General features: G+C 37.6%; 1 protein-coding gene across 2 annotated transcripts in view; it reads left to right on the forward strand.

The window, feature by feature from the left end:
* The first annotated feature begins 9,064 nt into the window (after positions 1-9,064).
* Positions 9,065-24,094, forward strand: part of B4GALT6 (beta-1,4-galactosyltransferase 6) — a 58,896-nt gene continuing 43,866 nt past the window's right edge. Inside the window, exon 1 of one of the 2 annotated variants that reach the window (XM_039843909.1) lies at positions 9,065-9,195. Coding sequence is in view for 1 of the 2 variants with exons in the window: in XM_039843902.1 (XP_039699836.1) it covers positions 9,444-9,606 (163 nt within the window). In the remaining variant the exon portion in view is untranslated. Of the gene's footprint in view, positions 9,196-9,255; positions 9,607-24,094 lie in introns of those variants that run through there. The other variant, XM_039843902.1, reaches the window with a different exon arrangement.

Below are 24,094 nucleotides of genomic sequence, written 5' to 3' on the forward strand. Positions count from 1 at the left end.
TAGACATATCATATCACTAATCATTAGAGAAATACAAATTAAAACCACAATGAGATGTCACCGCACACCTGTCAGATAGCTGTTATCAATGAATCAGTAAACAAGTGTTGGTGAGGATGTAGAGAAAAGGGAACACCCATGCACTATTGGTGGGATTGCAAATTGGTGCAGCCACTATGGAAAGCAGTATGGAGGATCCTCAAAATTCCACTTCTGGGTATTTATCCAAAGAAATCCAAATCACTAATTCAAAAAGATATATGCACCCCAATGTCCATTACAGCATTATTCACAATAGCCAAGATATGGAAGCAACCTAAGTGCCCATCAATAGACAGCTAGATAAAGAAGATGTGGTACATATATACAATGAACTATTTCTTGGCCATAAAAAGAATGAAATCTTATCATTTGTGACAACATGGATAGACCTAGAACGTATTATGCTAGGTGAAATAAATCAGAGAAAGACAAATACCATGTGATCTTACTTATATGTGGAACCTAAAGAACAAAATAAATGAACAAACAAAACATAAATAGACTCATAGATACAGAGAACAAACTGATGATTGTTGGATGGAAGGAGGTTTGGGGGATGGGTACAAATGATAGAGGAATTAAGAAGCATAAATTGGTAATTATGAAATACTCAAGGGGATATAAATTACAGCATAAGGAATATAGTAAATGATATTATAATAACTATGTATGGTGCTGGGTGTGTACTAGACTAATTGGGGGAAATCACTTCGTAAATTATATAAAGACCACTATGCTGTACACCTGAAACTAATATAAAATAATACAGAATGTCAACTGTAATTGAAAGTAAAAAAAATAATATATAAAATAAAACAATAAAAAACAAATTAAATTAAATACACTAAAAAAGAAAAGAGCTTTCAGAAAAGCTCTTTTCCTGAAATGTGGTCAATTATAAAATAAAATAAATTGCTTTGTCATGGAACTAAAGAATGTTAGAGGTGAAAAGTGCTATAGGTTAATCTAATCGAGCTCACACATTTTGCAAACAACCTGATGTAGGGGAGATTGACTTGTCAAAGATAGAGCAGCTAAAGAGTAAAAGATACTAGAATCTAGCGCTCATCCCATTTACTTTTATTGCTTACATTTGCAACAGTTGTGGAAATTAAATACATAGGTAGAAGCCCTGATGAAATGAAACAAGCATTTAAAATTTAAAACAAGCATTTCATAATAATGCATCTAGAATGACAAACCTGGTCTCATTCTTTTTCAGTCACTTAGTCTAAAACCTGAGGATGGCTTCTATCCCACATTACTATCACTATTTCGATTCTTTATAATTAAGTATGTTAGTTGAATAAATGAATTCTTTGCTTTTTTGACAATATTATTTTCTTTTCTCCTGCCAATATCTCCTAGTATCTTCTGTTGAACTTTTCTTGTCCTAGCTTCCTTTGGCTCTGTATTTTCTCCAAAAATCTATCTAATCTTTAACTGTTTTCCCTTCCATGGTATAAGTGGGAAAGTCAGAGTCTGGGGGAGAAACAAGGAAGAAAGGTGGAAGGGAATAAAGGGAGAGAGAGAGAGAATAAAGATAAGATCCTTTGTAACTTTCTATTTTTTCTGTTTTTCATTTGTCAATATTCTATAATGTTGTATATAAAAAAAAACCCAAAATGTAAAATGTCCATCAACAAGAAATCTGTTAACTAAGTAGTCCTCAAAATTTGGTCTGTATCAGAATCTTCTCTGAAGAGTCTAAAAAATACAGATGTTTGAGCCCCACATTAGATCTTCTAAATCTAAATATGTATAAGCTGGACATTGACAGCAGGATAATTATTAAACTTCACAGGTGATTGCAAAGTAAACTGAAATTTGCTAATTTATATATTAGATTACTTCATGATAAATTCAAGCAAAGGAATACTATGCAGCTATCAAAAAGGGTAATGTAGATCCATATGAATTGACATTGGATTAATGTCCATACTATGTTGTGTGAAAAAGTCAGAATAAAGAATGATCAGGGTTAAGATTTCATTTATTTTCTAATATATATCATACATATAATATGATATATAGCTTATGTACTATATGGCTTATTATGTAATATGTATATATATTTATAAGTCTAGTATCTGAAAGAGTAGAGTGCCAATATTCTACAGTGGTAGTTCAATATATTTCTGTTTTCAAATTTTTATGAGTCTATTATGAACCATGCATAATTGGGGGGAAATATTAAAATAAGAAACTACTTAGAAGCTCCTCTCCTTAAGTGACAATATCAGGGACACTTCTGAGGAGGATTAAATTAATACCATTTAAATAATTTACCATTGTGAAAATGGTTTATTCATCTCTTTCTTGAGCTTACTCTTTTCAAACATGCTAAATTACAAATAGTACATGTTTAACTTATCTTCTAAATTAACTTTCTATCAAGTACAGGGAAGAATACAAAATTCTCTGCCTACCTTTTCATGGTAAAAGCAGAAACTCTAAATGAGGTCAGTTAATCAGCTTCTATGAGTGAGAAAGAAATAAAATAATCATCTTCAAGCCAGATACATTGGGTCATAGGCACTAGTAAAATATTTCATTGTGTACTAACAATATAGTCTCTTAGAACATGAATGAATATTTTATTGAAGAGGGATAAACAGACTCTGTTTTCTTAGGTGGCATTAAATGTAAAAAACTTTTTTAATAAATAAATTTATCACTTTTCACAGGTAGGGGTATAGTTAATCATTTTGGGTCCCTGAATAAAAAGTTCAGGAATAGTTCACTTTCTTATTTTCATTTGCAAGGTCAATGGTTTCCCAGACACTTTTCTGTGCAGCCATCCTAATGAAGACAGAAAAAGTACAGACAAGTAGTACTTATTTATGTTTCTTTTTGCTGTTTCCTTCTGCTTTTTATTGAGCATTTACTATGTTCCAGGTATGTTGTCTCATTTAAATACCATAATTATGGATCTAAATAGAATTTTCAAGAAACTAAAAATGTGATTCTCATTCTAATATACAATGAACACATACTAAAGATTTATTAACTCATTAATGAGTGGATAAGCAAGATAGTAAAGGTGTTCGAAGAGTATTTTGAAGAACTATGTACTTATAGGCATTTAAGAGGAATATTAGAATAAGATAGATCTACAGGGCAACACAAACACATTCTTGGGGGCTTCTTCTCTATCTGACAGAAATTACTTGCAGCTCCACCGTATCTACCCTGAAATGATCACGTAACTTCACAGAGCCTAAGATCTTAATTCATTTACAAATCATACAAAAAGGTCTGCACAAAAGTCAGACAATGAACATTACCTAGATAATGAAATAATCCGTGAGGGGGCTGGTTAAACTATGCTCCAGTATGACATTGAAAACACATGCTGCACTCTTTGCCTTACAGCCAAGTTTTAGGTAATATCTTTTAACATACCCTATTGCGTAAATACTTTTATTATCCTCATTAATTTGGTAGAGTTAAAAAAATGGATCAGTTTTAAATATGCTTAATCACATATATTTTATAAAGCAGCAAAAAGATGTTTGAGTAGTCTAGCTTCATTCTATAATTCCATCTATAAATTCCATCTGTAAATAGTTTCATACTTATTACATGGCTTTTACGTTATTCGTCTTTGACTGATTTGGCATTGTACCGTATCTGTGATTTTTAAATTAGAGACTATGCCAAATTCTTTTGTAGGTATATAGAATATTAATATAGAGTTACGGCTATAAAGATTTAACTTTGTATGCCTGTGTACATGTCTCTATATCTCTTTCTCAAATTGTAAATTAATTCCTAATAATGTGACTCTCTTCACTTTCCCAAAACTCTGGGTCGCTCAGCCCAGTTGAATATTGCATGTATTATACAAATGAGATCTCTAGAGGTTGCTTAATTTTAATATGAAAAAAACTGATGGCCATTGCCTGCAGCCCTAAACCAATTGGTTAATTTACTGGTATGCATTATTGTTCCAGAGAAAGCAAAACCTTACATATTATATCTTTGAAAGATGCAACCCATCGTCATTCTTGGAAAAATAAATCCAAATAACTATTTCTCATGTTTTATGTATTTGGAATAAGGCATAACAAAAACTGTGCTGAGGATAAATACAAAAGAGATCTCTTACGCTCTTATAAAAGATCTTGGTTTTGTTCAACCAAATTTATTATTCCCATATATCTTAAAGCCCCCTAGGTTCTTCAGGTTAGTAATTAATTATAAAATTATTATTATTTGTACTTGATATTCTGACATCATTTACTGCAAAACTTGTAGGACCAATTTTCTATATTCAGTTTTTGCTGTCATTGATATTTTTGCTGAAAACAGTATAACAAGGAAGGATTAAAATCTTGGACCTGTATACATGATTTATTGCGATAAAAAAAAAAAGGAAAAGTCTGTTAGCCTCTTCTACATCATAAAGTACTGGCTATAAACTCCCAGAATAATTTGAAACCTCAAAACCCCGCTGATATACAAAAGAGCCTATGCAAAGCAGCTGAGGTCAGAGCTTTACATATTTCTTCGTATGAATTCTTAGACATTTGCAGAATACCTGAGTCAGATCTGGCCTGGAATATATTTATCTGACTTTCTTCTAATTCTATATATATCACACAGCTCCCCAGGCATCTTCGGAGCTCTAGCTATTCAGGCTCACTCTTTTCTTAATACTGCCTTGATCTCCGACCTCAAATATGGCGAGAATCAGCATTTCTCTTACATCGCTGAAGACTTTCTAGGTGCTTATATTTTCCTAAGTCAGATTCTGTCCTAATTTCTGACTTAGAAAGAAATGTTTTTTTGTGTCTGGGCAACTGGAATTCTTCTTTATTCTCAGTCCTGAAACAGTTCAAATAGGAAACAGAGTCCCTATTCCTTTAATTTCGCTCACCTACCCTAACCACATACCATGAACACAAGGCAGAGAATGTAGCTGGTTTTTCTAAAGGATTGGGGCAGTACGAAACCGAGTATTACTAGAGAGCCTGTTCTTAGAATTCTGTGTTATCCTTGTCTTTTTTTCTCCTCAGGTCTCAGCTACCCAGTATTTTCTGGGCTTATTGTTTCTCTCCTCAAATTCTTCACTTTTCCTCACTATGTAGCTATTCCTGAGTTCCCTCATTCCCTCTAAATTATTCTTAACAGAGTTTTAGTTTTTTTTTTGTTTTTTTAATTTTAACTACAATGCAGTATTATGGTGAAGTTCAGTATTATTTCATATATATAAGGTTATTAAAGTCTGGCTTTAAGATGATTTGTTTGCTCTCAAATATGAGACTTATTTATTTTTAAATTTCTTTAATAGAACCTAAATAAGATATAGGGACTAATACTTTTTCCTCAGCAGAACTCATATTTATAATGGAAATCAGTAGGAAAATTGGCTTTATTTAAGAGAAAATTCTGTACTACAACAATCTTTTGGAATACATACTCCATTTTATGACTCATGTAAGATATCTAACTTTTATACAATCCACATTCCAATTATATAAATTAAAAATTCAACTGTCTAAGCACAATTAATCAACCTAACAATTTTCTTTAACTGAATCTCAGATGCTGAGAGCATGCATTTAAATATATAAAATTACTATATTTAATCAGTGATTGTAATATGGAGGTGAGAACCCTCAGCCACCTTAAAAATGAGATTCTATGTGCTATTTTCTTTCATTCCTATTTTTTAAAATTCATAGGAAGAAAACATTGATTTTTATTTTACCAAGGTTGTGAGCAAATCAGAAATACTTAAAGGATATTGTTTGTTGTCACTCAGCACAGATCGAGTAAAATGTTGTCCATCTCTTTAAACATTAAAAAAGTACATTTTTCTTTTTTGTTATTGCAGTCTCAGTGATATATTTCTGGTTAATATAAATAGAAAACCATAAGTTATAACTTAACTTATTGATACTTAAATATTTAAGAACATGGTGTCTCCAGCAGAAAGAAAGGAATAAAAGAAATACTTGGTGGTAATAAATGTAGAACAAAGCAGTTAAGTGAAATTTACTTGTGGCTTACTATTATGTTATGTTATACTATTAAGTAAGACAAGCTATGTCTTACTATTGTAAGTTTAAGGTCTTTTCCATATCATAAAAATAAACTTAGTAATTTCTGCAAGGTCACTGTTGTGAGCCTTACCTGGTTCCTGATAAAGTATTCAGTTGATAATCTGGGCTTGAAAAGGTTTGGTTAGCATTTCTCAGGCTCTGAATACTTCCATCTTTCTTTGCCTTACAAATAAAGGACTCAGACATTCCTCAGACTATTAGAGACAGAGATTTCATGGGTGACTTAGTCGGAAAATTTTTTCAAAAATTAAATTTATTGGGGTGACATTGGTTAGGAAATTTGGTTTTTAAACAGGAAGAGACCTGCATCACTTCTCACTGTTTGCAGAGAGTGAAATAAAGGAGAGATTAAAAAAATTTTTTTAATAAGTATTCAAATACTGCTTATTAGGTACTAGGTTCTTTAGAGGCATTAACTCATTTAATTTAATCCCCACAACAACCGTAATAGGTACAATGATTACCTTCTTTAACTGATAAGGAAATGGAGGTAAGGAAGCTTAAGTAACCTATGAAGTCACTTGCGGGAGAGTGATTGAGATTCAACCCCAGGTTGCCTGACTCCACACTATGTGGCTGAATGAAGATAAACAATGCTAACCTGTCCACCGAATGAGCTGGTTTTCTGGTACAGGCTTTACACCAGGATAGAACCAATTACTCTCAACAACTACTGTGGTGAACTTTGGAGCGATACTAAGGGCAGTCACCTATGCTGGCCAGGTACATTTATACATGGACTTCGTATTTTTTAAAATAAGATTAATCATCAATTTCTAACATGTTAATACTTCTTAGTTTTATTGTAAACTTTCCTTTTAAAAAGCCAACCTTGCCTGAGAATTATCCATCAGTTGGCCAGCACCATGGTATCATGTTTGTAAACAACCAGTCGAATGGGTGCAAATAAAGTGATGAAAAGTCAGCAGTGTCAGAGATGGAAATATTAAAATTTTGCTTCCTTACATTCATGGAAAGCTTTCACTTGCATATGTTTTTTTTTTTTTAACAAGTGAGTTTTACCTTTTATTTAATATGTTGCTCCATTTTGCATTTCAGATTCTGCTTAAGCATCTAAAAATGTTACTAAATAGTGTCATATCCTTTCACATTAGATATCAAATTAGCTAGGGAAGTTGAGTTAACTTGTAAGTACTCTAACAAGCCAAATATTAGAAAGTGAATTTGAATTTGGTGATTCCATCCAGTCAACTGTCCAATGGGGTGTAAGGGAACCTCTTATGTGCCAGACGTCATGCTTAGCATTTTTCAGTTATCTTGTTTAATTCCACAGCCTTGCTAAGTGTTATCATACCCACCTTTTGAGGGCTGAGAAAAGAGGCTTGCAGAGGGGTAGTAACTTGCTATGGGTTTCACAGTTAATAACGGCCTTGGTGGAATGATAAACTCGTGTTTCAGGCTACACATAGCATAGTACTATCTCAGCACAATCTAAGGCATGAGTATCTTGCTAAGAAGGTTCCAAATTTGCTGGCAATCAAGTGATACTTTGATACCACCGCATCTGGAAATAAGGAGCAAATAATGGCAGTAGGGGGCAGGCATCAGTTACTTCCTACATGATTAGCTGAAAAAGAAACACCTGCACACACATGTTGGAAAAATGTGATATATCTAAGGATCCGACCTAATTTAGGCAGCAGGAAGAAGCGGCTTTTGAACAAAGGATTGGTCACGGCCTAGGTGAACTGAAACAATTTGTCTATGGAAGCTGGTTGGTGCTGCAGAGCTCAAGGGCCTATAGGCTGCACAGGAGTCTTTCCACCCGCCCAAATAGATATACAACAGCAACAGCAGAGCTACCCACTGCTCACCTTCAGATGGGAAGGCAAGTCCTATTAAAAGAGATATACATAGATCCACACCACATCCTGACAGTACGTTTCCACAGGAAGTGCAGGATGGGAGGTTTCATTAATTTAAGACGGAAAAACTTGTTCCCCTGGCGTGTATTTTGGGAGGAAATTACACCATTGAGGTCACGTCCCCGAGATACTCTTTTTCCCTCCAGGTACATCATCCTTCATTATCGATCCCTAGGGTGCAACTATGAGGCTCAAAATCCGTCCCTCGGCCCCAGGGTGCGCGGCAAACACTAGGGTCCCCAGGCGGGCGGGGGCGGCGGTGACGCAGGAGGTGGCCGGGGCCCAGGTCCAGGCGCGAGGAGTAGGGGCAGGTTCTCCGCGCGGTGCGGGCCAATCAGCAGGCGCGGCGTTTAGGGCGCAGCGGGGGTAGAGGAGGGCCGGGGCTCCCAGGTTTCCTCGGGTGCCGGCGCAGCGCCGCCTGCAGTTTCCAGGGACGGCGCGGAGCCCCCGGGGGTCTCCGGGAGCGCCTGCTTGTCCCGCTTTTCCTCCGCGGCTCCCCCGCCCCTTCAGGTCCGCCCCCGCCACGACCCAGACGCGGCTCCGACGGCGTCCGGCCTCCTCCTTTTCGGGCTCCTGGGCTGTGCCCGCAGCGGGAGACGCCGGGCTGCTTCTCTCTTGGTGTCCGCGGGCCGTGCGGGGGCGGCGGTAATGCGGCTGCGGTTGCCGCCCTTGCAGCCGGGCGGGCAGCTGGCGGTGGCAAGAGCCGGAGCGCGCTCGTCGCCGTTCGGGACGCCACCTTCGCCTGCGCTCGGTTTCCGCGGCCGCCGCGGGGCGCCGGTGCCCGGTGCGGCATGAGGAGGAGGCTGCACGCCGGCGAGCGCCCAGCTCCGCGGCCCCCAGGGCCCCCGCAGGCCCCCGCGTGCCGCGCGCGCCGGTCGCGGCCCGGGCGCCCACGCTAGCCCCGCGCAGGCACCGGACGCCGCCGCCCGGAGGAGGAGGAGGAGGAGGAGGAGGAGGAGGAGCAGGAGGAGCAGGAGGAGGAGAAGGTGGTCCCGGCCTGCGGAGCGCGGGCGGCCCAGATCCTGAACGCGGGGGCTTCGCGTCCCGGACCCCGGCGGACGCGGCAGCCAGAGCCGCGGGAGACACCGGGCGTGCTGCAGTTTGCTGCCGTCTCCGCAGGGGCGTCGCGAAGCGCAGCCTGCGCCTCTCCCCACCACCTGCAGTTCCTCCTCCCGCCTCTGCCGGGCAGATAAAACGTGCGTCCTCGGCCTCCGCAGGTCCTTGCGTCCCCGGGCCCCCGCCCCGCGTCTCCTCTCCGGTTTCCACCCCGGCGCTCTCGTCCTCCCGCGCCTCCCCTCCCCGGCCTCCCATTCATTTTGTCCGCTCCCTCCACTTTCTTTCTTCCTGCTCGAGCCCTCTCCCCAGAGGCTCACCGCGTGGACCCCGTTGCAGTCTCGGGGTTCTTAGCACATTCATGGAAGTTTAGGGCCTGGACGTTGCCCGCATGTCCGGCCGGAGAGCGCAGCCCGAGCTGCCGGCCGGGAAGAGGAAGATGTCTGTGCTCAGGCGGATGATGCGGGTCTCCAATCGCTCCCTGCTCGCCTTCATCTTCTTCTTCTCCCTCTCCTCATCTTGTCTATACTTCATCTATGTGGCTCCGGGCATCGGTAAGCACAGAGACACACCCTCACTTCCCATGGTCACACTGGAAGAAACGCAGAATGTTACTTAGCGATTTGGAAACTGTGTAAACAGGCCCGGCAGAAAGCATTTTATTTGAAATGCTTTTTTCAAATAACATTTTCTGAAATGTTATTTCAGAAGTGTCAAATGAACTGCTTCCGGGCATGGCCTTTGTATCTTGAGTTTTGTTAATGCACGTTTAAGTAACTTAACGACTGCATTAAATGGACATAGCAAAATTACGGACGATGGCCCCAGGTGCCCTGTTCGCTTTCATGAGTATTCATGACAGCTTTATCCATCTAATATCAAGTTTTAAGCTTAAACTCAGTTGTTAATCGTACTTTTATTAAAACACGCTCAGCTATAATAACTGGTTGTAAAAATATGATGGAGAGACCAAGAGCAGGAAATGTGATTGAGTTCAAGAATGTCCGTATTCTAGTGTTCTAGGTCACTTTTTTAGAATGGGGTCAGTGAACATTTGTGCTATACTTCAGGAATTTTCAGGCGATGAGTTGTCTTGTAAAAACAATGCTCCATTATTTAATCTGCTTAGGTCTGCTTTTAAAGGGTAATTAGCTTCTGCTACCTGTTAAGATGACTTCTGAGATAAAAGAATGATTAAAATAACAATTATGTAAGATAGTTTGTAGTTTAAATTTTTAACCTATTGTTTGGCCTTTGGTCCAAATTAGATTTATATAATCTGCTTGAATTGGCTTCTTGATTAAATATCCCAATTTCTCAGCCCCCCTTGGTTGAAAAGGTGCCAATGTAGCATTCTAATGAATAAAAGATAGGCATTTCTTATGGATATTAAAACATTTTATTTCCAAAACTTTTCCGAGTTTTTCCTGGTTATTATGTATTTAACGTTAAATTACTTAGTAACAGTGTGCATCTTCTATCGTTTCTTTTTAGATACTAGTAGTCTTTTAAGCCAGCGTCATTTCTTCTCTTGAGTTAGCTACAAAGGGAATGGGTACAGTGTGAAAACACCTGCAGACTTTTGAGATGGAATTATTATCAAGGCATTGTCTTGTGTGGTAATAGAGTATTGTAATAAATTGCGGGAGGAGGGAGGCGCGGGTATTGGGGGAGGAAGAAGTAAACCTCATTGAGACCATTTAATTTCCTAAAATAACTGACTTTTTTTTAAATGAAATACTTTATTGGCTCTTGAACATTTTAATTTATTTCAGTACTCAAAATAGAAAAATATGCACTGAATTAATCTTTATATCTTATTTTTTTATTAATTTTTATTAAAATAGTTAACATATGATATTATATTAGTTTTAGGTGTACGACCTGACTTTTTCTTGATTAAATTTATGGATTCAAGTAAGATACATGAGTTCAGATAATGCTTGAGAAGACAAATTGTTGGAGCACTGATGTATCCCAAAATAGAAGTTTGAGCTTAAAGTATGAAGTATGAATATTTTAACATATTATTTTCCTGTAATGCACCTTTTTTTCATTGGGCTAAATAAGACAGACCTTGAAGCCTGTAGTAGAATGACAGTGACAGCTCAGTGGATTTGAGAGTAGTTAACCAAAATATTCAGCAGGCTTTTCTTAAAATCCTCTGCCATTTTGGAAATCTTATAAATTACCTCCTCATTCTGTAATAATTTTTATTTTCTCATGTAGCTCTTTAAAGATTGGACATCTTTGGGGGATGTTATTTTATTAGATATTTAACAGATTTTGGAGAATTTTTTTTTACAGTTAGATCTAACTTTTTTTTTCTTTAAATATTTTTGGTATTTTGGTTAAAGTTATGTTACTCAAAAAGCTAACAAAAAGAAATCAGAATTCCAGCCATTATTTGATAGTCATTTCTTTTAATGCATTAATATATTATCTATAGATTCTTAAAATTGAATCGACATGAAATACTAATATATTTTTCTTATTTGTATGTTAATGTTTGCCACAGAACAATTACTGACATGTCATAAAAAATTAGGTAATTTTCTTAGGTTGACAGAGTAAACTATTGTTTTGATGGGTCTTACAATTTATACCTTTAGAAAATTATTAAAGCCAGTAAGAATGAAAACCAGAACTTACAAACTGCTATCAGTTTATTAAACAAAATTAATTTCCCGAACCCAATGTGAGTAAGCAGAAAAAAAAAGCCTCCTTATTTATTTTAAGATTCAGGAAGCAGTTTTCCAAATTTCACATTTTTGCTTGAAAGCTCGAATTTTATCATTGGTTACAAATAACTGTCTATTTTCCTTGAAGTGTCAGGCTCACTGTTCATTTTTGGGAAAATGCAGGTCAAATACAGAAATCTAAATAATTATCTTTCGTCATTTCTTTTAAGTGAAAATGATGTTCCATGAAAAATGTGGCCAGTTCAGCTCACAATGCAACAATCAGTTGCACAGTTTGATTTTTAAAACAACCATGGTACTTTTGGTATGCTTCAGAAACGCCTTATGCATACTTTCTGTTTCATCATAGATTTCTTATTAATGAGATATACTCAAAACTAATTAGGTTCTTATAACTAGTTTACATTATAGGTACATAGAATCTTATTGAAATAATTCGTATTTTACATCTTGGTGCAAAATTTTCTTATGATTAAAATATATGTTGTATAAGAGATCACTTTATTAATGTAAATATTTTGAATCTCTTCTGTTAAGTGATTCTATTACTCCTATCCACATCAACCTGTTAGTAGACATCAATTATTTTTCCCCATCTTTTCTATCTAGAGACGTATTTTTGTCACGTGCCTTTCCCAGGCAGTCTTTCTAATATTTTACTTTTCCTTAGTCTCCTTCACCTGTGTTCTTCCTTTTCTCCATCTCTTCCTTCTGAGCAGGTGGTACCACATAGTTGCAGATAGTATAATCTGTTTAGTTTCTAATGTTTTCTCACATTGCTCAACATTTTTTTGGCTATTTTGGCTTAATTTGCAATGAGGCCCATCAGACTCAAAGCTAATTATTTTAAGAATAATTTGAAACATTTCCCTTGAAATTCTAATTCATGCAGGAAACACAGGGATAGTCTTTATATTATGAACTTTAGTACCATAAAGGGAAATTGGTCAGTAGACATCCCTTCCCCTCTTTCCCCTGGAAGTCCATGGACAAATTGCCCTAGCCCACCCAGTAAAGGCAGGAGCCATGAATCATTTCTCATTCTATTTCCACCTTTGTGCTTGATTGAAAACAGATGAGTAAAGTTTCCGTCCAAGGTCTTGACCTGGCTGGATTGAGATTGGAATTCCATTTAGTATGAAACAGTTCCTAGTATAACTTCCAAAACAACATAGTCATTTTCCTGTGATAGTATCAAAAGAGATTGATTCAGCAAACATGAACAGAGCACCTCAGATAGGCTGGATGTTGTCTGAGGCATGGAAGATGGAGAGATGACTAAGATGCAGTTCCTTTCCTCAATCTACAATGGGGTGAGCATCATGAAAGAGCTGCAGCAAGTCCTTGGAGAAAGCATGCAGTGAGGGCTGGGTAAAGATTTCCAGAGAAGATGGTGGTTGGAGTGGGCCATTGAGGATGGATAGGAGTTATCTGGACTGAGCAAAGGGATTCTAGTCAGAAGGAACAGCGTAACCAAAGGTAGGTTCCAGAAAATAGGATTATTTCCATCTGGCTACCAGTTACAGTGTAGGGTGGTAGGTGGGGGCAGATTGGGAAAAGCCTCTGGGTTCCCCCACCCAGCCTAGTGTTCTGGTGCTTGAGGTCCCTAAATTTTGTGGCAGAGAGAAACTGGTCTTGGCTCACACAGCTTTCTTGAAGCTGTCTATGGGTAAGAAAGCAGTTTATGTGCCTGTTATCAGTGGGGTGATATTGTGGGGACAACTGCGTAACTCCCCTGGGAGTGGGGGTGTCACTGTCCATTTGACTCACAGGAGGCCCTATCTTCTCCTAGACAGCTGAACAGGCTGTTTTATTATTTGAGCTGAGGTGGAATCCGGTTGGGCCACTTTGGTCTGAATTCCTATGGACCCTTTGAAGGAATTACCTGGCCAAGTGCTTTGTTATTCAGGCCTCCAGGGGGTTTGTGCCCTGCTAGAACTGGTGGTGTTGGTGATGGGTGGTCAAGGTGTGGGGTTATATGTGCAAGCATAGGTGTTGTGAGAGAGGGTGCCTTAGGGCCTTGTTCAGAGGCCCCTGACCTTTGACTGGGTTTCTCTTGGCTAGCTCACAAGGTAGCTAGTTGCCCTGTAGCTTTCTTATTGAAGTTTTTTAGTCTCCTGGCCCTGGTTGGGTAAGCCTGGTTGTGTTCTTTTTGATCTGTTACAGTCTGCTTTGTATTTCAAAGGTCCTTTTGTTTCTTTCATCACCAAGCACTCTGATCTACACCACTTCTTTCAGGGTTTTGGACTTGGGCCATGGATTTGGGCATTTCTTTCCTTTGGACCTTTCTTCCTAGCCACGCATCCCATGTTAAAATTTTTGTCCTTTGAGTAGCAGGAACCATCCAAACTTTTGAAAAGGGAGATAATGAAATTCTCTATTTTAGAGCAATTGTTCTAGCATGGAGTACAGTTTAGATGGCTGCCCAAGGAGAGCTTGTGGAGGCTGAAGAGAAGGTAGCCACAGATAAAATCCAACAGGGGTCGGGGCTGAACCCAGGAGATAAATCTTGCTCTAGTTATACACATCCTTGTAGGCTGGTTTTGAGAACTTGTTCTTTAACTTAAGGACGGTGTCAAACCAATGAGCTTAAATTTTAAGTGGGAGAGTGACATGATCAGATTTGCATCGTAGAAATATTTAGGCTATACAAGTATGAACGCATCGAAGGGAGCAAGATTGGAATCAGGGAGACTGGGTAGAGGGAGTGAGATCAAATGTGTAGGTAAATTAATTTTGAGATGGGAGAGGAGGAGATAAAGATGTTTATGATAGCAAAAATTAGATAGATGTATATGGAGAGGGAAGTTGAGGGAGTTCATATCTGATTTAGTGGGTGACTGAGTTATCTGTTAAAGTGAGGGGCTCTGTTTATGTGAACAGATCTTAGTATAGAGTGAACTGTTTCCTAGACTGGGTTAAGAGATTTGATTTTTCCCTTAGCACATTCAGAAGACTTAGGAGAGAATTGTTGATTGACTGAATGTTCCTGATTAAATTACTTCCTTTGATATGGCAGCTCCAGTTTGTTCTCTCACCAGCTGACTCATCAATGCTCTTCTGATGTTGGATGTTAGTTTGGGAGAATATGGAAGAGATTAGGAGCAATGGAGAAAATGCCAAGATTGGTTAGAGTAGTAGTTATCTATTTAGACTCTGTAACAAATTACCTCCAAATTTAAGGACTTAAAACAATAAATATGTATTATCTCATAGTTTCTGTGGGCCAGGAATCTGGACGTGGTTCGTCTGGGTGCCCCTGGTTCAATGTCTCTTACTAGGCTACAAAGTATTGGTCAGGGCTGTGGCTGAAGGCTCCATTGGAGGAGGATCTGCTTCCAAGTTGACCCACATGATTTTGAGGGTTGTCGGACTGAGGACTTCAATTCTTCAAGGTTGTTGGCTGGAGGATTCAGTCAGTTCCTTGACACATGGGCCGCTCCATATTTTCTTTGCCATATTTTCTTTATCAGAAAAGAGTCACTAGGTTCATTCTACACCCAGAGGGATGGGGAGTCCTTCTTAGAAACTGCCTACAACACTCAGATTGCCATTCTTGAGCAGCATATGTAACTCAGATGTGTTGTTTCAGCACAAGTGAATCTAAATCCTCTGGCCTTGTGGGAAATGAGGTATTTTTTAAGGGAAAGTTGGTTCATTAAAATCTGACAATGCTAAATACCATTCTCCATGTTATTCTTTTTTGAATAAATTTGAGGTGTATCGAACAATGAAATACTGGTGAATGAAATACTGATGTATTTATTCTGCAGCCGTGTTTATCATTACTGCCTTTTAATGTTTATTAAAGGTAAAATAGCCATGTCTGTGGATACTTTTAAAAGAAAAACTCCTAATCTAGGTTTGTAGTCTCCATATATGGTAGGTATTCCAAATACTGTGTGGAATTTGGGAACAGAGTACATTTTCCTCTTGAGCCAGGGTTATAAAGGGTAGGTAATTTTCTCACTCACCCTGGGACCAGCCTGTTTATCGCAGGAGGTACTATAAGGTTTCTCAAGGTGTTTGTGCTGTAGGTCTTGGTCTCTGGTGGTCTCAGCTGTGGCTGCTTCTCTCCCCACCAGAGCCCCTACATGTGCTCCTCTGGCCAAGGGTCCAGGGCCGTGGGAACCTTGGACACAGGCCCGTGTCTCTGGAGCCAAAGCTGTGTGCAGAGAAACCCTAGGAGCAAAATGCCAAAGAAAGCCCACCGTTTTGTCCATTGTTGGAGCTCCATGCAGGTGTCCCTACCATTCCTCCAACCCCGTGCTAGCAGGATAACCTTGTAAAGAAAGAGAAGGAAAGACAGGCTCCCAAATATAGTCACTTGCCAAAAGTCACACATTACTATTGAAGGAGCTGAAATGGACACTTTTTGGAATAAGTGAAATGTACACCTTGGAGTATCTTACTACATTGTGCTTGAGTTGAAGGAACTAATTATTGTTCCCCTGGAAAATTAAATATTTGGGGGGAAATATGAGCTCTCTCTTCTTCAGCTTAAAAGGATGCCATATAGAGGAGAGATGAAACTTTTTTTGCATAGCTTCAAATACAATGAGAGTAATTTCAAGAAGGCAGATTTTCTGCTCATTGTCCAAGAAACCAAACCATTCTAACTGAGCTGCAAAGAATGAAATACGTGGCCTTATAATTACTCCTTTCATTACATGTTTTCGAGCTGAGGGTTTCAAACCTGCTGTCTGGAAAAGATGCCTCCACCTGTCTCTTTTTCCACCCACACTTCATTTTGTGACTCGCTTTCTCTTTCAAGCCTGCCTTTCATGTTTGTTTTAACCTAGATAAAAACATGGAGGTGGGTGGGTAGCTAAGGTGAGACAAGTGGAAGGAGGTGCATTGCAGAGTGATTTTTCTAGAGCTTGGATTTCCTAGGTCATGTTTCAGAGTTCTTAGAAAGTCAAGAGCCCCTCAGGCTTTGTGTGTTTACAGTGTTCTCCTTTTGGTCAATTTTCCTGGCCTCCTCCCAAGCCGACTGTTGTCACCACTGCCTCAGACTGCAGTTTATCAGAACAGCTGTCCTTGTCATTTCTTTCATCTCTCTTTTTTCTCTTTTTATTTCCATTTTCCCTTTGAATCTGGTTTTTTTTCCTTAATTTTTAGAGGACACAGTGATTTAATATTTAAAAGACCTTTTCTTTCCATTTTCTGTCTTTTATCAGGGTAATAAAGTGAATAATATATCAGTAATATTGTGATTTGAGTTGAAGATGAGGTCAATTGAAGGTTGAAAGTAGGTTTTTATTGAAATTGCCTACAATGCCATTAACATGCCATTGGAAAATTGAGTTTATTCCGGTTATTACTAGGTATTTTTACCTCATTTCTTGGGACCACGAAATGAGGTAAAAATACCTAGTAATAACCGGAATAAATAAAATAGCACCCTATTTTATTTTTCTCTAGCATGTAAATCCTATGTTGGACCAACTTGATTTGTTATGTTTCATGGGCATACTTGCTTTTGATTATAGCAGAACTTGGTAGAGTTTGGTTTAAGCTACAGCAAAACCCCTCCTCAGTTAAAATAGGAAAGATAGCTTAAAGAATGTTCTTTGAAAAGATAAACAAAATTGACAAACCTTTAGCTAGACTCACCAAGAAAAAAAGGGGACTCAAGTAAACAAGAGCAGACACGAAAGGAGAAATTACAACTGATACCAAAGAAATATAAAAGATCATAAGAGACTACTAGGAACAGTTATGGAATCTTCCAAAATTGAATCATGAAGAAATAGAAAATCTGAATAGACTGATTACTAGTAAGGAGATTGAATCAATATTCAAAAATCAAAAGTCCAGGACAAGATGACTTCACTGGTGAATTCTATCAAGTATTCAAAGAAGATTTGATACCTAGCCTTCTCAAATTCTCTTAAAACATTGAAGAAGAGGGAGCACCACAATAACCCACAAAACACCACAAAAAGAGAAAATTACAAGACAATATCTCTGATTAATACAGATACACAAATCCTCAGTAAAATATTGGCAAACCAAATTCAACAATACAGTAAAAGGATCATACACCATGATCAAGGGGGATTTATTCTAGGGATGGTTCAACATCTGCAGATCAATCAGTGTGATATACCACATTACAAAATTACATAAAAATCATTTCAATCGATACAGAAAAAGCATTTGATAAAATCCACATCCCTTTATGATAAACCTTTTGACCAAGTGGGTGTAGACTGAACATACCTGAACATAATAAAGGCCATATATGACATGCTGCTAGCTAACATTATACTCAACAGTGAAAACACTGAAAGCTTTTCCTTTAAAATCAGGAACAAGACAAGGATGCCCACTCTTTCTATTTTTGTTTTAACATAGTATTGGAAGTCTTAGCCAGAGCAATTAGGCAGGAGAAAGAAAGAAAAGCATCCAAATTGGAAAGGAAGATGTAAAACTATCACCATTTGTGGATAACATAATTTTGTATGCAGAAAACTACAGATTCTACCAAAAAACTGTTAAAACTAATAAATGAATTCAGTAAAGTTGCAGGGTACAAAATCAATATGCAAAAATCTGTTGTGTTTTTATACATTAAAACTGAACCGTCAGAAAAATTAAGAAAATCTCACAATTGTATCAAAAAGAATAAAATACCTAGGAATTTAACCAAGGAGGTGAAAGACCTGTACACTGAAAACTATGACATTGATGAAAGAAGTCGAAGACAAATAAATGGAAAGATGTTTTGTGCTCATAGATTAGAAGAAATAAAATGTTAAAATGTCCATAGTACCCAAAGGGATCGACAGATTCAATGCAATCTCTTTTGAAACTTTAATGGCTTTTTTCACAGAAATAGAACAAACAATCCTAAAAATTGGAAGCTCAAAAGTCCCAAACAACCAGAGCAATCTTGAGAAAGAAGAGCAAAGCTGGAGGCATCATGCTTCCAGATTTCAAACTATATTACAAATGGTAGTAAGCAAAATAATATAGTATTGGCATAAAAACAGACACATAGATCAATAGGATAGAATAGAGAGCCCAGAAATAAACCCATGCATATATGGTCAGTTAATTTATGATGAAGGAGGTAAGAATATACAGTGGGGGAAAGGACAATCTTTTCAATAAATGGTGTTGGGAAAACTGGATAGCCACATGCAAAGAATGAAACTGGATGGCTATCTTATACCATACACAAAAATTAACTCAAAATGGATTACTTAAATGTAAGACCTGAAATCATAAAAGTCCTGGAAGAAAACAGGCAGTAAGCTCCTTGACATTGGTCTTAACTATATTTTTATGGCAACAAAAGCAAAAATAAATGGGACTACTTCAAACTAAAAATCTGCATAGAAAAGGAAATCAACAAAATGAAAGGGCAATCTACTGAATGGGAGAAGATATTGCAAATTATATATCTGATAAGGAGTTAATATTCAAAATATATAAAGAACTTCTGCAACAATAATAAAGAAACAATTTGATTTAAAAATGGGTAGAGGATCTGAACAGATGATTTTACAAAGAGAACATTCAAATGGCCAACAGGCATGTGAAAAGATGCTCATGAAATTCTATGTCCATGTATTTATCCAAATTAGAAATTGCCGTTTCTAATTATAGTGCTATTTCCAGTTTGCCAAGAAAGTAAATCTTAAAAGTTTTTATTACAAGAAAAATTTGTAACTGTATAATAGGTGGTACCTAGACTTAGTATGGCAATCGTTTTGTAATATATACAAATGTTGAATCATGTTGTACACCTGAAACTAATATAATGTATGTCAATTATACTTCAATTAAAAACAAACAAAGAAAAAACTCCCCAAAATTTCATATAGCATTTGGGTTTTTTCATATAGAAAAGTCATTTTGTAATATCTTTATAGTTAAGTGGCTATATGAGGTTTGTTAATGTACATATTTTGACTGAAATATCTCATGTTTTAAATATTCGAGGCTTGCTAGTCTTACTATAACTTTACTAAAACCATGTTATATAGATTGCCTTCCTGTTAATTAAGTTAATTGCTCAGAAATTGCCATTTCTAATTATAGTGCTATTTCCAGTTTAACTCAGAAAAGGAAAAATTAGACCTTATTTTCATTTGAATCAGGAGACCTATGATACAGAATTATAAGATGCCTTGTTTATTGATTTGAAAATATTTTTTTGCTTTGGAAATCTTTGAAATTCATTTCCCACTCAGTGTCCTTTCTCTCCTGCTTGTTTTATAGTTATTTTCCTTTCATGAATAAGTAAATCGAAATTGTAAAAGGTATTTTAATTGTGGAAACACATGGAAATTGGTGATGATTGTAAAACATATAATTCGGATTGATCTCACTTTTATTTTTTCTCATGAGATAATTCTTAAGGGGATCAAGATTCATTTCACATTCACCTTATGCACTCCGAAATCATTATTTTTCCATAATTATATAATGTTTCCGGGGAGTGATGTTTGTTTATGGTTTGATCTTTTCGTCTGTAATTTCATTAAGTAAATTTCCCTACTGATTTGATTTTAAACCTCTATGTTATTGCCTGCATTCTTCCTTTCTTGATTCCCTCACTTCTTTCCAATTTTACTTTTCTCCAGTGTGGTTTATAACTCTTAACTTTTGGGGCTCCTGTCATGCTTTAAAGAAGCTATGCATTTATTTTAAGTGAATAATAGTAAATGAAGAAATGGCAGTGCTGATAGCTATCTTGTGTTAGATAGTTTTCATATTTCTAGGTTCAGGGTCTATTTTTTTGAATTATCAGCTAAGTTCAAACTACCTTGAACTGGTGATCTGGTTGTTGCAAAAGTAATTCTGATGTTTTAGGCGGTTTTTGCTTCTTCAGAGTTTTGATTTTTACAGAGGAACCCCCACGGCCCCTTAGTTTCTGGTATAGCTTGGCAAATGGTAGGTATTCAATAAACGTTAAATTCATATCTCCACCCTGAACATCTTTAATAAGATCATTGGAAAGTCACATTTTATTTAAAAATATTTAAATTTGATCAGTATTCAAACACAAATAATCTTCAAAAATAATTTAAAACTGTTAAATTGCGGAGTGGAAGTGGTAAAGCACCTGTTGTAGAGAATTTCTTGTTAATTTTTAGTGTCTATCAGCAAAGCTTGAGCTGTTGGCTGAGGTCTAAACTAGATCTGTACCATATATGAGCACTGTATATGATTGCTTGATAAAATGGGATTCTGAACACACAATTCTTTCACTCTCTTTATTCATTAGTCAGCCTATGACTCACTTGAAAGATGGGGTGGAGGATATTATAGGTTGGTAATTATTTGTACTGCAGATTACCTTGAGCCCATACCTGGCTTTGAATAGTTATCACCATGGTAAGATACACTGTTTAAATAGTACTTGGACATAAAGTGAATCACTTGTGTTATAACCTGGCACAGCCTAGAAGTTTGTCATTTTTTTGTTTTTAACCTAAACAATACTTTGGTCTTAGGCAAAGTATGAACTATATGTCATATATAGTGTGACCTTGGCCTAATCCTGGGATTTATAACATTATTATTGGAGATAATATATTTAGCTTTATCAGTTTGGATGAGTAATTTCTGGGAATTTCTGGAACAAGGGGCTAGATGTGGAAAGAAGAAAACCTTTAAGCATCTGAAATAAATATTTAAAAAAATTATTGTGAGTTCTTAGAAATTCAGAGATACCTGGTTCAGATATCTGTAAGTTAAATGGTATGTGTAAGCATTATTTGCCTTTTTCATATTGTTTATTTCCTTATAAAATGTGTAGATAATATGGGAAACCATTTTCTCTCCTGTAGCTTTTAAGTGCCCCTCTGACTTCCTCCTGTCCCTTGCATTAGTTGGAAACTGGCTTATCCCTCCTATTGTCACTTCCCTCATAACTTTTTACATTGAAGATTTTTCTTTTTCTTTGTCCCTCCCTCTTCTCTATGACTTTCAACAATTGCTTTTTCTAACTTGCTGCCCATCGAGTCATTCAGACCTGTGCTTGAATCCTGATTTTTTAATTTTACCTATGTCATTTAATTCTGAGTTTGATTTTTGATCTTATAATGGGGAAAGTTGTAGCTATATCCTGGGGTGCTGTATTAGTTTATTAGGGCTGCTATACACATTACCACATACTGAATGGCTCAAAACCACAGAAATTTATCATCTCACAGTTCTAGAGCCCAGAAGTCTGAAATCAAGGTGTTGGTAGGGCCACGCTGCTTCTAAAGGCTCTAGAAAAGAATCCTTCCTTGCCTCCAGGTTCAGGTGCCTTTTGGCATTCTTTGGCTTCTTGGGCTGGTGGCCACATCACTTCAATTTCTGCCTCCATCTTCACATTGCTTTCTTGTGTGTGTGAGTGTGTGTGTATGTGTAAAATCTCCCTCTGCCTTTCTCTTTTCTGAGCTCTTGTCATTGGATTTAGGGCCCACTCAGATAATCCAGGATGATCTTCTCATCTCAAGATCCTTAATTCTATCTGCAAAGACTTCTTTTCCAAATGAGATAACATTCATGGGGTCTGGGAATGAGGATATGCACATATCTTTTTTGGGGCCCCCATTCAAACTGCTGCACATAGGTGGTTATTAACATTAAATCAAATATAATTTTATATGTGTATATTTGCACGTATTTATATATGGCATTTAACTCAGTGCTTGACCAATTTAGGTACTCAGTAAATGTTAATTCATTTCTCTCTAGAAACCTATGGCCCCCAGCATTCTGCACCCTGGGGTAATTTTAGCAGTTAGTACTCAGTTCAGAATGTTCCCACTCTACTGTCCCCCACTCATGTCCCTGTGGTGATCATTGGGAAGTCAAGTCCTTGTCTTCCATCTTCACCTGCATGTACATGCCCTGGGTGCCCTCATAGCTGTGGCCTGTTCTCCCTTGCACCTTTCCAGACCACAGTCCTCCCAGCCTTCACTTCTGGCACTTTCTCACCTTGTAAACATTTTCTAATCTTCACAATGCCCTCTAGTCCTCGCCCCCTCCTTTCTGATTTTTTTTTTTTTCAAACCACCCATCTGCTTGGACCTTTGCAACTTATTTTCCATCGCTACCCAATTCTACTCTGTTGGATTGTTAGGCCCTGGATATGTGCTGTACCCGTGCACCTCAGAGCCTCTGCTTATACTGTCCTATCAATGGAAATATTTTCTTTCCCTCCTTCCATTTACTTTGTTAGTGCCTTAAATTGAAGTTTACTCTTTCCTCCCTTACTCAGGCCATGGTCATGGTCAGGTCCATCTTGTTCCAAAAAAACTTCCTTTGACCTTGTTCTCACTTAGTTTTTCTGAAATTTAACCGCTTTCATTTTGTCACTATCTAGTTAACTCAACTATTTTCCTTTTGTTTCCATTACTTTCCCCAAACTGTTCTTTTAAAGATGGGCCATGACCTCCTGCTAGTAGCGTTTTTAAGAGGTGTAATGGTGTGGTGGTAAAGAGCTAAACGCTGGAGACAAACTATGGGTTTGTGGCTCTACCACTTGTTAGTAACTATGTGATCTTGAGCAAGTTAACTCCATGCTTCAATTTCTTTATCTGTGAAATGGGAATAATATTAGTACCTACCCTATAGGGTTACTTGTAAGGATTAAATAGGTTAGTGTATGTAAAGCTCTTCTCAGGATGCCTGGCAGAGTATTCACTGAATATCTGTTTTTTGTTTTTTTTTAAGCTATTGTTTCTTAGTTTTTGTTTTTAGCCTCTTCAGCATTTGACATGGTTGACGGTTTCCCCTTCTTCCTTCAATGTGTTCAAGCTCAGACTAATTTATCTTGTGGTCTTTTATCTGTGTGTCTCCTATTTGTGGTCTGTCTCCACATCCGCATCTGAACTTCACTTTATCTCCTTTCTAGATAATTTTTCCTGTGGTAATTTATCACCATAGTTCCCACTTTTACTTTGATATGAATGTCTCCCCAAATTGTACTTCTAGCTCCTCTTTCTTAGCTCAGTCTTATATTTATAACTTCGTGCCAGAATGCCTAACCAACATGATTTCCCTCAATATCGGCTCTTCACTTGGCTTACCTTTTGTTAAGGAAAATGTGGCAGTGTGTCATAACGGTTAGGAATGTGATCACAGGATCAGAGAGATGTTGTGTTTGAGTCTTTCATAGCTCAGGAAAACTTTCCAAATCACTGTATTCTGGCACATAATCTTTGTCTTGGATACTTACCGTGCTTTCACTGAACAAAGCTGGATGTGGAAAGGGGCGGGGAGACCAAATAATAGCAAGTGCACTGCTTAGTTTTCTTAAGTTGAGAATGAGGCAAGTTCATAAATTTCTTTCCTCATAAACCCAGGATAGGATGCCTAGAAGCTGTTG

This window comes from Pteropus medius, unplaced genomic scaffold (genome assembly GCF_902729225.1).
Source record: "Pteropus medius unplaced genomic scaffold, Ma_sr-lr_union100, whole genome shotgun sequence".
NCBI lineage: Eukaryota > Metazoa > Chordata > Mammalia > Chiroptera > Pteropodidae > Pteropus > Pteropus medius.